Source organism: Poromitra crassiceps (assembly GCF_964638095.1).
Source record: "Poromitra crassiceps genome assembly, chromosome: 18".
Taxonomy (NCBI): domain Eukaryota; kingdom Metazoa; phylum Chordata; class Actinopteri; order Beryciformes; family Melamphaidae; genus Poromitra; species Poromitra crassiceps.
This window is the reverse complement of record NC_139636.1, coordinates 29,939,332-29,955,850: the sequence shown is the minus strand read 5'-3', so window position 1 is coordinate 29,955,850 and position 16,519 is coordinate 29,939,332. Positions and strand designations below refer to the sequence as shown.

Below are 16,519 nucleotides of genomic sequence, written 5' to 3'. Positions count from 1 at the left end.
ACGTTATCTTATCAACAGCTAGCTTCTGCAAGTTCTTTATAGACTACATGCACAACTTCTTTACTTCCTGAAATTAGTACAGCTTCTTTATTTCCTGTCCTACACTATTGGATGAAGTGATTAATCAGGTGTGCCTGATCATTGTTGTGTCTGCAGCACACCTGACATTAATCACTTCATCCAATAGTGATGACAGGAAATAAAGAAGCTGTACTAATTTCAGGAAGTAGTGGAGTTGTGCATGTAGCCCATTAACATGCTCAAATAACTTTTATGGACTTTTATTATCCTTCCACGCTCTTTGACATGCTCTCACGTTCAGGGTAACACTTCTTCTACCACAGTCTCTACAGACCTCTAGTGACTCACTGAGCCCCCTATGGTCAACATGGGTATCACACTTATACTGGATATCATCACAGTCAGACGTGAAACACGGAAGTGTATGCTAGCTAACCGGCGGTCTTAGCTTTCTACATTAGTTAGCCTGCTTTCTCCCAGACAAACACATAAAAACGTGGATTAGCGATCTCAGATCCGAACAGACTTTACACAGGATGAGTGGGATATATTACAGAACAAGTAGATAACGTTCAGAACACGAATTACGACTTTTAAAAGCGTTTATCAGGCGGAGATTTACACAACACAGCTCACCTCGTTGACATTCCAAGAGACTGTGACCGGAGCTGCGCGCATGCGCACGTAATGACGTCGCTGCGGTGGGTGCGTTTGGAAACACTAAACTCTAGACCACACAAGTAGGAGATTCACAAAGGAAATGGGGGTGTTTTGGTGAAATTAATAAGCGGGACCATATTAACCTGTTAATGTAACCATTTACATAAAAGAGAAAAGTGGGCAATCTCTGTCTGTTCTCTGTTTCAATTCTTGTCCAATTGATGATGTCATAGGCATTGTGACATCACATGTCAGTCAATTAACAACAATTCACCTATTTTCGTATGCAGATCAGATAGCTCTACCAGACTTTAACGCTGGAGCCATGGAGAACTGGGGTCTGATCACATACAGAGAGACCGCTCTGCTCTACGACCCCGAGTTCTCCTCCAACTCCAACAAGCAGAGGGTCGCCGCCATCATCTCCCACGAGCTGGCTCACATGGTTGGTCTTCTAACTCTCTAAATATAGTATGACTTCATTGTCTTTTGCCTTACTCCCATTTGTTTCTATTGTAGCGTTCCTGGTATTGAAGAGGCAGAGGCTTCTTGCGGGTACAGGGTTCTTTATTTATAGTTAGTCATATTACAACTCTAGGCGGTTGCTACGCCATAGCTAGCTAGCTGCTTCCCTCTAGGCGGTAACCGGAGACTGCCACCGCATGCTCTCTCACCGGAAGCGTTCCCACAAACCTAGTGTTCCCCCTCGGTAACACTCCCACACATCAGTTCCTAGCTAATAATCTAGACACTTCTATTACACATCACATTACAGGTAATACCTGGATTACCTGAACCGCTACATTCTCCCCGCCCAACTTTAATGTCGCTCCCACGCGACATGCACAACCCACACACATATCCCCCTGTACCAAAACACACCAACACAACATTTTTCCCATCACCACATCAAATTATAATTCCCCAACAACCAGTCTTTTCTTTTCAGCACCCCCGTCATAATGTCCAGTTTTTCATTAGGTACTCCGTAATGTCTAGTTTTCCATTAGGTACCCCCATAATGTCTAGTTTCCCATTAGGCACTCCATAATGTCTAGTTTTCATTATTTCCTTCTTTTTCACACATTCATTTAAATTCAACACAATAGCCCATTCAACAATAACCCCCACATCTCAATTAAACACAAACCCCCACATTTTCCTTAACTTTTCTTTTCCCAGCAACTTCTTAATTTTTCATTTAAACCCCATTTCCATCCCCCCTCTGTGCCCCACAGTCCTCACACGCATCGCAGTATCTTCGCACATCCTCCTTTTGTTTGCCCCAGTAGAAATGTCCACGGATGCGGGTGAGTGTCTCTTCGGGCCCAAAATGACTGGAACCAGGGCCCTTGTGTGCCCCCTTAAGCGCCAACTCTCGCAGGTAACCGGGTACAACCGCCTGCCTCCCTTTTACCCCGTGCTCTGTTCTCTCCAACAGCCCGTCTTCATCTAGCCGCAGGTCGGAAAACATGTTCCACAGTCCTTTCGTGGCACCGGAAAACATGTGAGTCTCCTTCACAGGGGGCCGGCGTCCGGCCGCCACCCACGCAAGCACCGGACCGATCTCCGCGTCCTCCGCCTGCCTGCGTTTCCACTCACTCACGTCGACATCCTTGATGGTCGCTCTGTCGTCCTCCAGATCCACATCTGGACAGTCCTCCTCGTCTTCCTCCACCTCCTGCACTCGGTCGTCCTCCCGCCCCCCTTCCCCAGGGGACGGCGTGTTCAGGACAGCAGGGGGAACACAACCGGCCTCGCTCTCCACCTCGGCTTTCCGCACAGCAACCGTGGGGGGCGCAGTGCAGTTTCTGGCTAAGTGCCCAGGCGAACGGCAAGTCCAGCAGAGTCTCACCTGTCCGCCGCCTGCACGTCTCTCTTCTCCCGCTGCCCTCCGGTCCCCGACAGCCTTTTGACACTCTCTAGCCAGGTGTCCAATCTCACCGCATGCCCAGCAGGCTCCCTGCTGACCATGTCGTTGTCCCGCATACCCGGTCCGTCTCCCGGGACCGCTTCTGCACCACCTCGCCACGTGGCCCGGCTCTCCACATGTCCAACACAGTCTCTTTTGCGGCTCCGCGTGGGGCCCGTGCTCAACTGTGACGCGGTATACAGTGATGTTATTGACGTTTGGTTGCTCCCCTGGAGCGGTGGGAGGGTGACCCATCTGGACTACCGGCCCCCCTGCAAACGTCAGTGTGCTCTTCCCTAGGTCTACTGTGCATTGGTTTAGCGTCAAGTAGTCCTCCCCCAAGATACAGGGCCCCGCCATCTCTACTACCCATACCGGAAAGTTCACTGTCTGTCCCCCCACAGTTATCATCACGGACCCCCTTCCCCTCATCGGCATCAACTCACCGGATACTGTCCTCAGCAGCTGGTCCGCTGGCTGCTCCAGAAGCGCTCCCTCTGGCATCATGTTGTAGTTCACCAGCGTTGCCGTACACCCCGTGTCCACCAGGGCGACACAGGGCTTCCCTTGCAGGCGGACCTGAACATGGCAGCCGTTCATCGTGTGCGGCCCGTTCTGCATGTTGACAGCGCCGGCGATGTCGTCTGCTTCGGGGGAAGGCGACGCCCCACCTCCCCGTCTGTACCGCTGGGCCCCCTCCAACGGTGACGTGGCCATAGGGAATATGACGTAGGGGGCCCGTCTCGCCCCTCTTAGACGGGCCCCGCGCCGTTTCCCTGGTTCCACGCTCCTCCGCGGCACTCTCTGGCCCGATGTCCGGGGCGTCCACAGGTCCAGCAGCGCATGGCCCCGGGCCCCCTGGGCCAGGTATTGTCTCGTAGGGTGGGCTGCAGGGTCGCGCTTCGGAGCAGCTGTTCTTTTAACTGGCGCACCGACTCAGATAGCTCCCGCACCATGCTGCTTTGCTCCACCAACGCACTCTTCCACGCTGGCTCCTCCCGTGCCTCCCCTGCCATTCTCGCCACGGGGGCGGCCTCCATCGTGCCGTCCTCCGTGGCCACCGCCCCCACGATCTCTCTCTCTGATGCCAGCTCCAGCGCCTCCTGCAGCGTCCTTGGGCGTGCCAGCTGGGTCTGCCTGCGCAGCCAACACGGGGTCAAAGCTCGAACAAACTGATCCCTGGCAAGTTCACTCTGCGTCTCTGGCAACATGTCCGTATATGCCCTCCTTGATAGAGTCTCAATGTCATTAGCCAAAACACGCAGTGACTCACCAGGCTGCCGGTGCCTGTTACACAGTTCGGCGCGTTGTATACTCGGCAGCTCACACTGGCCGAATCTCCTCTGTAGGGCCCCCACCAGTGCTCCATAGTCACCTCTTTCCCCTGGGCTTAGCAGTAGCAAACATGCCCGCGCGTCATCCACCAGGCACGTAGCTAGCTTTGTTCCTTTCTCTTGCTTTGTCCAGCCCTCACTCTCCGCTATCAGTTCGAATTGGGCCTGAAACGCCTCCCAACTCTGTTTACCGTCGTACTTCTGCGTCTTGATAGGGCCCCGCCCGCCGCTCCTCACTGGCGCCAGCTGCACAGGATCTTCCCCGGCTCTCGCTGCTCCGCTCACGGGTCCCTGTCCGTTAGCGGGGCCCGGTTCGGCTGCCGCTGCTCCGCGCCCGGGTCCCTGTCTGTTAGAGGGGTCCTGTTCGGCGTCGTTCTCCTCCCGCCCGAGGCTCTTCCTCATCTGTCTGTATTCCTCTCTCATCCGTCTGTATATCCCCCTTACGCCCTCCACCGTATTCCTCATCTCGGCGCACACCGCGGCTTCAGCCTCTCCTATCTCCCTCTTCATCTTCGGCGGCTCTGTTCCGCACTTTTCTTCAGGAACTTGTTCCCCACCTCGCCGATTCTGGAGACAATATTCACCGTTTTAACTTCTGACACCAATTGTAGCGTTCCTGGTATTGAAGAGGCAGAGGCTTCTTGCGGGTACAGGGTTCTTTATTTATAGTTAGTCATATTACAACTCTAGGCGGTTGCTACGCCATAGCTAGCTAGCTGCTTCCCTCTAGGCGGTAACCGGAGACTGCCACCGCATGCTCTCTCACCGGAAGCGTTCCCACAAACCTAGTGTTCCCCCTCGGTAACACTCCCACACATCAGTTCCTAGCTAATAATCTAGACACTTCTATTACACATCACATTACAGGTAATACCTGGATTACCTGAACCGCTACACTATGTTATGGCGGCCATTGGTGTCCCCAAATGAGCTGTTTATGCTTCATGTAGCCAAGATCTTAAGAGGAGCATGGAGATGATCAAAATAATAATGCTTGAACTTGACCACTTTAACTTTCTTCCATTTGACAATATCTGCTAATTGAATCGCAATTGATCCTAAACTCACTATGTGATACGTGATGCGTGATCTTGTCCCTTCAGTGGTTTGGAAATCTGGTGACTCTGAGGTGGTGGAACGACTTGTGGCTGAATGAGGGCTTCGCCTCCTATGTTGAGTACCTGGGAGCGCACGACGCTGAGCCCACATGGAACGTGGTAAGGCTTTCACTCACAGCCACACAAGTCAAGATGCTACACTGCGTATAGCTTTTTGAGATGCTAGCATTTGGTAGCACTTTACATTACAGCTCGCTAAGTTTGTTCCATGTTTTCTTATAACGCAGCAAACAATGCTTTTTCTACCGAAAACTAATTTCTCCACGGGGACAATAAAGTACCTACTACTACTACTAGTTTTGTTGAAATCTTTAAATGTGTTTCCTCATTACCATTTGTTTCTGGCCCTTTTACCGTGGCCCAGTGAGCCTATTACATACATTTCAGTCTAATTACATACAGACATACTCATTGTTAATACCAAGCTATTACCAAGGTTATTACTTTAGTAATTACATTGTATTACCTAATTATTACTTCTTCATTATAACACTATTACCCCCGTGTTGTTGTTACTGAGCTGAGCTAAAGTGCTACCAATAATTTCCCATTTCAGGCATTAATTTCCCAAGTAACATCTGGGGGTGCTCATTTCAATACTCACGCAATCCAGGACTTGACAATGTCTTTGGAATAACAAATGCTCTCTGTTTCTCTCACTCCAGAAAGACCTTATCGTGCTCAGTGACGTCCACAGGGTGTTTGCAGTCGATGCCCTGGCTTCGTCTCACCCGCTGTCCTCCAACGAGGAAGACATCCAGAAACCAGCGCAGATCAGTGAACTGTTTGATGCCATCTCATACAGCAAGGTAGCCTCATATCTTCAGGCCTAAAGAGCAGTTTGACACCTTTTTCGTTCCCCCCTTTCTAACCTTAAAGTGATCACCTCACTGATGTTCATGTAAATAAATGTCTGTTAACTAGGGGTGTCACGATACACTCAGTTCACGATACGATACGATACACGATATTGGGTTCACAATAACGATACGATACGATATTTTAACAATATTTTTTGCCATCGATCCTCCACGCTGATTTGAGTAATTTCACCATTTTCATCCTCCGTGTCTGTAACGTCCCTCGTCTGTTCAAACAAAGCAATGAAAAGGAGAGCGAGCATATGTAACCGAGGTAAATCAGCGCAGATTCCTCGTGAGTCCCGAGTGGTAGCGAGTGGATTGGTTAAACTCACTCCCCCAGTATAAAGGCATGTTAATCAGCTCCGCCAAGGGAGCTCTCTTGGCGTTGTGGTTAACATGTCGGACTCCCAAGCCGAAGGTCGGCGGTTCGTACCCACCCTGGACCAGCCCTTAACATGGGTTGCTGCAAATACCACCTACACAACGCCGTTACACATGCAATCAAATGCAGATCAGTCTTCTCGCGATATGAGATTTCATCTCAACGATACATATTGTCACGTTTTGATATCGTGATATATTGTGGGACGATATATTGTGACATCCCTACTGTTAAGTCACACTCTTACACCGACTGAGCTAACACAATGGAGATTGAGCCTATAATGGCCCATTGATGGAAGTCTTTGCATTTTCAGTATTGCCACATGTATGAACTGGGTGTCTGTGGTGACACCCCAGAGTGTGTAGGCGGAGCTAACACAATAATAGACTTGCTCAAATGTTACGGTAGGTTACCGATAGAGCCCTGCACGCGCCTCAAATCTAGGGCCTGACCCCGACCCGGGCCTTAGTCAGGTGACCCGGGCGGGCCTTAGTCAGGTGACCCGGGCCTTAGTCTGATGACCCGGGCCTTAGTCTGATGACCCGGGCCTTAGGCAGGTGACCCGGGCCTTAGTCAGGTGACCCGGGCCTTAGTCAGGTGACCCGGGCCTTAGTCAGGTGACCTGGGCCTGAGTCAGGTGACCCGGGCCTGAGTCAGGTGACCCGGGCCTTAGGCAGGTGACCCGGGCCTGAGTCAGGTGACCCGGGCCTTAGTCAGGTGACCCGGGCCTTAGGCAGGTGACCCGGGCCTTAGTCAGGTGACCCGGGCCTTAGGCAGGTGACCCGGGCCTGAGTCAGGTGACCTGGGCCTTAGTCAGGTGACCCGGGCCTTAGTCAGGTGACCCGGGCCTTAGTCAGGTGACCCGGGCCTTAGGCAGGTGAAAATCCAAACCCGGCCCTCGGCCCAATGAAAAAAAAGAAAGAAGAACACCAGACAGTTCAAATGTTTATTATCACAATAAGAAAAAGTCCCTCTCTCTCCTTCTCCTCAGGGTGCGTCTGTTCTGAGGATGTTGTCTGATTTCCTGACTGAAGAAGTCTTCACAATGGGACTCAGTGTAAGAATGAAGATTTCTCACAAAAAAACAGATCAGGCTGGAGTTAATATATATATATATATATATATATATATATATACAGTATGCCTTCAAAATATGCTGACTTAAAATATCTTCCTGTCCTGCAGACCTACCTGAAAGAATTTGCCTATGGGAACACAGTCTACACAGACCTGTGGGACCATCTCCAACTAGTAAGTGTAATGTTTTAGATTGAGCTGATGCATCTGTCATCAGGATAGCCTTTAAGATGCAACACTGTCTGTTCTCTTCCACAGGCGGTTGTGGCTAGCGGCACCTCGCTCCCTGCAACAGTCCACACCATCATGAACCGCTGGGTGCTGCAGATGGGCTTCCCTGTGCTCACCATAGACACCAGCACTGGAGTCGTAACCCAACAGCACTTTCTGCTGGACCCAGACTCCAACGTTACTACGCAATCTCCTTACAAGTACGTACTGTACCTCCTCTGCCTCACAGATCATCCCAGCCTCACTGTTACATCTCCCTTTACTGAGCTATCATTACAAAGTACATTGACACGCACACCCATCATAAACCCATCATTATCTGATTCATGGAGTTACCAGTCTGATATGTTTTACAGTATCAGATAAAGGGTATGAGGGTATAATCGGGTTATGAGAAATCCAATAAACACACCTCACTTTTTGCTGCCTCTTCAGTTTGATTCAGTGTATGGCCCAGTCTCAATGTCCAGTCTCACTCACGGACTCACAGACTTTGAGGCACGTACAGTACAGTACAAGTACAGTACAGTACAGTACAGTACAGTACCTACTTACTACAATTTCACTAGCGGAATCCCCGTCCCCTGGCCATGTAGTCAGGCCTCGCTCGCAGAGTTGGCATGGAGCCTCTCCTCTCTCTCCCCAGAGGCTTTTCATAGTTCACTTCCCACTCAGGTGTGCTCCTCCATCCAGTAGCTAACGAATGGAGCTCTCCATGGTGCTGAACCTGTGTTGACTCATTTTTGCCACTAGTTTGCCATTCCCCCCCCCCGTTTAGTAGGCCCTATATATATATATATATATATATATATATATAAATATACATTATAACATTATGTTTTCTTGTGTAGGACACAACACTATGTGGTATTATGAGCTTAAACACAATGTTGTCTTTTCTTACCTTCTCTACTTCACTTTCCAGTCAATGGAAAAGACAGATAAATAAACACATAAAGATTTAAAAGAATAGCATTATGTATAGGTTTGATAATACTTCTGTTTTCCCACAGGTATGAGTGGATCGTCCCAATCAGGTGGAGGAAGAATACAGACACACAGCCAGAACAATGGTTGCTGACCAAAACAGGTAAGATACATAAACACCAACATCGTTTTTGAACAGAAGCAGAACAGAAGCTAATGGAGGAAGACTGAGTTGTTTGGCGTTAGAGGCAAAGGTTTGCAGGCCACTGATCAGGGCTGGAATAAACTGGTGCAGCGGTTCTCAAACTGTTTTGACGTCAGACAGTCAGTCCCCCTTTTCCCTGATTTGTGAATCCAAGAAGCCTCTTTACCTGACTACAACATTTTGCTTAGAAAACGGCAAGAGAAAGCCATCGCATATGGTGCTATGACTGAAATATAAACCACCTTTTGAAGAATATAACATTACAAAATAAGAAATTGAGGAAAGGGAGCAATTAGTGCCTCTTGAGCAGATTTATGTTCACGTTTAATTTACAGTTTGGGAGCCACTGAACTAGTGAGATCGGTGTTTTTGATGCAAATGAAACTTCACCGATTCAAACCAAATGCCGCGGGTTAGAATGACAACTTCAAATCTTCCTTTTGATGAATCTGTAGACACGATTGAAGCTATGAAGACAACAGGACCTAATGAGTGGGTGCTGGCCAACATCAACGTGGTGGGCTACTACAGAGTGAACTATGACCAGACCAACTGGGTTAAACTCCTGGCTGCCCTGGACACCAACCATGCGGTGAGACAGACGCACACTTTCTGCGCTGACTTGTTGATAGTCGTGCAGTAGTAGTGAGAAGGTTATTCATGTTTTGTTTGCTTGTTTTTAGCTTATTCCAGTGATCAACAGAGCTCAGTTGGTGGATGATGCCTTCAACCTGGCGAGGTAAGTCTTGTTGCTAATAGGCTACATAGTAGCTACCTTTAGCTATCATAGTAGCATTGGACAATCCCTTAAATGTGCTACTGACTGTATCTATCTGTCACTTTTTAACATGAAGAAATGATCCACATCCACATTCATTTTGAGACATTATCAACAAATGAGACTATCACATGGAAGATTGGCACTGGCAGCCTCTTAGAGCCTACCACATTTTATATAGAGAGCCAAAGTGAACGCCACTTCCTGCTTTTCTCCCTGTACCAGCGTGTGAAAAATATGAATGGTGGTGAACGGAGCGATACGCTACCTTTTTGATCCCGTTTGAATTGTGGCCACGGGAGTAACACACATCATGTTTGTCAATGTAAAAGAGAACTCTGCAAGTCAAGAAAGTCGGAGTTTGTGGTAAAACTGTGGCACTACAAGTTATAGTCACGTAAGTGACGTCTCTCCCGCCAGTCCATTGTTGTTGATGGTGTAACGTAGAATGTGCGACACGAGATGTAGCTGATTGACAAAACAAAACTTTACGTTTCAGTTTCAGGACAAACTGCGACTTTCTTGACATGCGCATAGTTCTCTTTTAAATGGACAAAATGTAACATCTGTACAGCGTGGCACAATTCAAACGGGATCAAAAAAGTCTGTCTGTCTCCGTTCACCACCGCTGTATTTTTTCTGACACTGGTACAGAGAGAAAGGCAGGAAGTGACGTTCACTTTGGCTTTCTATTGTGTACCACTGGATTGGATTTTGTAGGAAATCTGCTAAATTAAAATGGTATTAGGGGAGATTGTTTTATAGCACAAAGCAAGAAGAGGGCGCTGTTGTTCCTGCCAAATGCAGTTCAAGCTTTCAGAGTTTCTGGCAATGGTGAAAGTGGAAAACTCACTTCAAACATACGGTATTTATCCTCTTCAGCCAAAGACGCCGGGGAGGATGGGAAATGCGGTCTTAATTTTGAGGGAAAAACAAGCAGAAGCTTACACCATGTTATAAAAAGTAATTTATACACTAAAGGACACAGAAATGGTATATCCAGGGGGTCCCATTAAGTTTAGTTTATTTAACAGGGACAACAATCGTTGGGCCAGAATTCTATAGCTAATTTACATCTGCGGTCCCTGGGCAGGAAGATATTAACAACAATATAGCTACTGCACAAACAATTAAAAACAACACAGTATGTTATGTACACAACTCACCACACAGTGCAATACAAACAACAAAAAGTTAAAACCAATACAATTAGTTACAGAAACCATCAGACATCATTGAAAGATTGGAAGATTTAGATCAGTGATCAAATGAATAATTTGTCTTGAGCCATACTGAAGCTTGTGCATTCTCTGATATGCCTGCTGCGCTGACTGAAAATGCTGAATGTCCAAAATCAGTTTTCCAGAATTAATGTATACATCACATACATCAGGCACATATCTGCAAAACAAAGAAAACAGACAAAGGTTAATAAATGATGCTTTTGTATGATGCGATTTCTCCTCACAGAGCAAAGATCATCTCCACAACTTTGGCCCTTGACACCACCAAGTACCTGAGCAAGGACACGGAGTACACACCGTGGGAGGCGGCCCTGAACAACCTCGACTTCTTCTACCTCATGTTTGACCGCAGTGAGGTTTACGGTCCCATGCAGGTAAGGTCTGCTCTCAGCAGAACATCACGGAGAAAGACATTAAGAGACAATCATCTACGTAGTCTGACTGCATGCCATGCTAGTGCTTACTCAGCTCTATCTGGCTTTCTCTACTTCAGGCTTATCTCAACAAACAAGTGACCCCTCTGTTTAAGTACTACACCAACCTCACTGACAAATGGAAGAAGGTACCTGATGGACACATGGACCAGTGAGTAGACACAAAACATGACTAACAAATCTGCACATAAAGCTTTTAATACAGGCAATGAAAAATGTGCCACTTGACAATTAGGCAATGTTCAGTCTTTATTATTATATTCCGTTTTGGCGCCACCATCAGTTCACTGGCAGTAACATTAACACATTAAACATACTACAGAGCCTCTGCACATTGTTTTTCAAGCCGTAATGAGTGGGAGCCAGTGGTGTGAAAGATGTGCGTCTCGGCACAGACAGGACATGTAGCATGTAGCATGTAGCATGTAGCATACTGTAGCCATGTGCAGAGAAAAACAGCTGTGCTTCTTTCTCTGCTGGGGCCCATCGCTGCCTTTGTTTACATGACCTCCCTTTGTAACCCGGTTATTCAAATCACCATTTGGGTTGATGCATGTAATATCATTCAGATCAATGAGATCATACTCGAATTACTCTTATTCTTCCATGTTTGTTCTCCTCCTCTCTCAGGTATAATCAGGTGAACGCTCTCAGGATAGCTTGCCGTACAGGCATCCAGGAATGCCAGGACCTGGTTACGGGCTGGTTCAACACATGGATGAACAACTCTGACAACAACCCGTGAGTAATACATCTGTCTGCCTTAAGGGCACTTTATGGGCCCAATGGACATCGATGATAGTCGGTGGCCATGGTCGGTGGCGACCATGTACTGTAAACTGCCCTTTACTACGAGCTATAGTTAGTTACTGTATTTAGCTAATTATACCAGTCAGTGTTATTTATTTATTATACCACCCCGACCTGGGGTCATCCACCCCGACCTGGGGTCATCCACCCCGACCTGGGGTCGAACTTTTAATGGCTTACACCATTTAACACATTATAATCCATGACTGTATGGCTTACTCAGAGTCACTTTATGTCCTTAGTGCACTGAATCCAAACAATGTGTTTTTCCTCTAGGATCCACCCCAACCTGCGTTCAACTGTGTACTGCAATGCCATCGCAGCAGGGGGCGCTAAAGAGTGGGACTTTGCCTGGTCGCAGTTTAAGAGTGCCGCCATTGCTATTGAGTCTGACAAGCTTCGCTCTGCCTTGGCCTGCACCAAGCAACCCTGGCTGCTCAACAGGTCTGCACACACACACACACACACGCACGCACGCACTCACACACACACACACACACACACACACACACGAGCGCGTGCGCACACACACACACACACACACACACGTGTATAGTGTGTCTAATAATAATCCTAATAATAATACTAATACATTTACAAAACCATACAAAACCATACAAAACCGTGTGTTGTGTTGTGTTGTGTTGTGTTGTGTTGTGTTGTGTTGTGTTGTGTTGTGACGTGTGTTGTGATTGTGTTGTGTGTTGTGACGTGTGTTGCGATTGGAAGTGGTGAGATCCCTAGGCCAAATCACAGTTACTGACCAGCAGCTACATTCTGTCTGTCGTTGTGTTTGTCCCCTATTCAGGTACCTAGAGTACACTCTAAATCCAGAGATGATCCGTAAGCAGGATGGAACCTCCACCATCGTCTACATTGCCAACAACGTGGTTGGTCAGTCTCTGGCCTGGGACTTCGTCAGGGCGCGCTGGTCATACATCTTCAATCAGTGAGTAGTAACATGATACTACATGATACTAATGTCACTGCCTGCTGTCTGCCTTTCTCTGAAATATGAGTGAATCATCTGACACATACAGTAGTGCTGGTACTCTGATCGAGGCACTCGAACCGAGACAGCTGAGTATCAGAATTTGACATGGATATTTTGTTAAGACCAACCTGAAGACGGCAAAAATTTCACAATGTGAACTGGCCTTTACAGTTACCTTTATTTATCCCCATGGGGAAATTCATCCTCTGCATTTGACCCATCCTCTACTAGGAACCTGGTCAAATCCGTCAGCTCCAGGTCCCTCAGATCAAATGACCAGCTGTGCCTGAGGGTCCCGCGAGCCAAACTGGTGACAAGGGGTTACCGGGCTTTCTCAGTGATGGCACCGACACTGTGGAATAAGCTCCCTCTGAACATCAAGTCTGCCAACACCTTACACACTTTTAAGGCCTTGCTCAAAACCCACCTTTTCGCTCTAGATGATCACTGAGTTACTTTGCTGTTGTGTTGTGCGTCTGAGGTGTACTTATGTTCTCTGTCCGTCTGCCTGGTTCCCTGTCTCCATTGTCCTGTCTATTAATTTCTTTTCTTTTTTTTCCCTCGGGCTGCGCCCCGGACAAATGTAAAAGTTGGCTGAGGGGCGCAATATAAATGAAAATATCATATCATATCATATCATATCATATCAACCTTCCTAGAACTAGGAGCAGTGGGCAGCTGCAGTGCAGCGCCCGGGGACCAACTCCAGTTCTTTTTGCTATTGCCTTGGTCAGGGGCACTGACAGGAGTATTAACCCTAACATACATGTTTTTCTTGATGGTGGGAGGAAACCGGAGCACCCGGAGAAAACCCACACGGACACGGGGAGAACATGCAAACTCCACACATAAAGGGCATGGGACGAACCTGGGTTCGAACCCCAGACCTTCTTGCTGTGAGGCAACAGTGCTACACTGAGCCACCGTGACTGGGCAAGGCTGTACTGTGACCAAGCATTTTGTCATGCTGATCTGGATCTTAATCACATGCTAAAAGATGTGTTGGGACAAAACCACACAATAGCAGATAGGGTGCTTTACAACCGTATAAGTGTTGTTCATTAACTGTGACAGTGTGTTGACCAGTCATTCAAACCCTGTCCAACCTTCAAGCAGGCTCAGGGTAGTGTCATTCAAACCCTGTCCAACCTTCAAGCAGGCTCAGGGTAGTGTCATTCAAACCCTGTCCAACCTTCATTCCAGACTCATAAACCAACCAAGCATCCCCTCGGTATTACTGTACTGTACTACAGTATACCGGACTTTATTCTATGAAGAAGTCAAATGTGTTGATTGGCATCATGGGTTTAGGTCCAAACTGAGTGAAAATATCGCAGTGATGAATTTTAACCCATTGATACCTGATGCAGCATTTGTGTGTGTATCCCTTTAAGACCACGAACCGCGTATGACGTGGTTCGCGGGATATATACACGCAAATGCTGCATCAGATATCAATGGGTTAATAACCTGAGGCGGCCAGATGGTTTGTTACCCAGAATCTGTTTGGCAGGCGCATTCAAAAAATACCTAGCACTTAATTGGATGAACCATCTGTCTATCACAAGCGCGCTTCTCACTGTCGTCACATCTAAATCCCGCCCCTAGCTGCCTCGATGCTGATTGGTCCGGTCCACTTCTGGGACACTTTCAAGTGCATAATCAAGATGCATGGCAAGATGGATTTCTCGCGTGACCTTAATTTTGCGAATCCAGCTGCCTCGCAAGCTTAGAACTTGACATACAAAAGAAGATGAACATTATATATAATAACATAACAGCTTGCACTTCTTCCAGTGATGAAACCAGATAGATGAACACTGCTTGCACTTCTTCCAGTGATGAAACTAGATAGGGTTGTTTTTTAATACAGTATCAGTTTAATTTGTGTGGAAATAATGTCCAGGTTCTCACTCATGTCTTGGTCATGTTCTGTCTCGAAGGTATGGTGGTGGATCCTTCTCCTTCTCCAACCTCATTAACGGAGTCACCAAGAGGTTTTCTACTGAATTTGAGCTTCAACAGGTTAGCAGTTTGAAAAGATGTTTCTCCACAATATTTTTCACTCAATAATGAATGCTGATTATTCTAACCCAGCATCAAACAAACCACTGCTGTCACGGGGGAAACTTTGTACCACCAGCTTCATATTGTATTTTCTTTGGGGTTGACAGCTGAAGCAGTTCAAGGCGGACAACTCTGAGGTGGGTTTCGGCTCCGGGACGCTGGCAGTGGAGCAGTCCATTGAGAGAACCATCGCCAACATGAAGTGGATTGATGAAAACAAGCAACAAGTTCTGGACTGGTTTGAGACCGAGTCTAAACCCTAAGGAGGCTCTGCATCTGTTCTGTATGCAATTCAGTTTGATTAATTTAAGAATGTATTTTTTTTTTGCAAATTCAATTCAATTCAAAATTCAATTCAAATTAAATACCTTGAATTGAATTGAGGTGTATTATAGGTATTTTAGAATGTACAGAAGAGTTATATTTTTCACAAATTCTTGTACATCAACTTTCAATTTGACATAGGATACCACTCTTTGCTTTGCCGCAGCAGTGGCCACGGCAGCTGGAAAAAAAACAGAAGCAAACAAATATATTTTCAAATGATACATTTCAGTCCAACTCTAAATTCAGGAGACAAAAATACCAAAATAACACCCCCCCCCCCCCCCCCCCCCCACTGTATTTTTGATTTTATTTTAAGGCAAATAAGTGGACATAGCTGGCATGCATTCCAATACAAGACGTTCCTCCCATTATTTATTGTTCAGTCTAAAAATTATTATGTTTCCTGGTTATGACGGCTATCTCCTTTTCCTCCGAGTTAGCCTGAATCAGCAGCAGTCCTACAGTAGGTACTTCTGCTTTTATGTTTTAGTGAGCAGAAATCTCATGATGAATCATAATAGCGGGAATCTCTGAGTTGTATGTCATGTAAGAGATCACACACTGTATACATTTACAGAAACACAGAAATGAGAATTAATGGGAGGGAAAGTGTGAATATGAAGAAAATATGAAGAAAAGAAATCATCAGCTCCAGCAAATATCCATATGAATATGAATATACAGAATATTACAAAAAACTACCTTGGAAATTGAGCTTATGCCTCAGTATCCCATAATGCGTATAGAACAGGATATTGGTATGGATGTCTCTCATTCCTCTCTCCACTTTCACCTTTTTTTATACACTGAGTCTCAACTTGTGCCAGATATTGTAGATATTTGAATGCGGTAACTTTCAACAATGCCGATTTATGAAATATTGGACTGTATTCTTGTCAAATGAATAAACAGATTTGTTATTATGTCCTTCAATAGTGTTGTGTTCCCTGCGTCAGCATGCGTGCATTTGTGTCTGCCTGCTACGGTATAAAGGTTTAAGCGGTGACCTATGAACTCAATAACACACAAACAACACAAAGTCTTCACGTCACACACTCGTGTGAATCGTCCTCACTCTGGCAGTGAGTGTGATTGAACGTCCTCGTGGGAAACCTGGACGCTCCAATAAAAC

At 46.7% G+C, this 16,519-nt stretch overlaps 1 protein-coding gene across 1 annotated transcript in view; it reads left to right on the top strand.

Annotated features, from left to right (window-relative positions):
• Positions 1-15,323, top strand: part of anpepb.1 (alanyl (membrane) aminopeptidase b, tandem duplicate 1) — a gene marked incomplete at both ends in the record, with an annotated part of 24,956 nt that extends 9,633 nt beyond the window's left edge. The window contains 16 exons of the mRNA XM_083654406.1: positions 972-1,126; positions 5,031-5,144; positions 5,711-5,854; positions 7,285-7,350; positions 7,479-7,544; positions 7,629-7,801; positions 8,615-8,691; positions 9,189-9,325; positions 9,417-9,472; positions 10,982-11,129; positions 11,249-11,340; positions 11,820-11,930; positions 12,276-12,443; positions 12,808-12,948; positions 14,937-15,018; positions 15,168-15,323. Of these exons, the coding sequence (XP_083510532.1) occupies positions 972-1,126; positions 5,031-5,144; positions 5,711-5,854; positions 7,285-7,350; positions 7,479-7,544; positions 7,629-7,801; positions 8,615-8,691; positions 9,189-9,325; positions 9,417-9,472; positions 10,982-11,129; positions 11,249-11,340; positions 11,820-11,930; positions 12,276-12,443; positions 12,808-12,948; positions 14,937-15,018; positions 15,168-15,323 (1,886 nt within the window). The remainder of the gene's footprint in view (positions 1-971; positions 1,127-5,030; positions 5,145-5,710; positions 5,855-7,284; positions 7,351-7,478; positions 7,545-7,628; positions 7,802-8,614; positions 8,692-9,188; positions 9,326-9,416; positions 9,473-10,981; positions 11,130-11,248; positions 11,341-11,819; positions 11,931-12,275; positions 12,444-12,807; positions 12,949-14,936; positions 15,019-15,167) is intronic.
• Between the last annotated feature and the right edge of the window lie 1,196 nt (positions 15,324-16,519).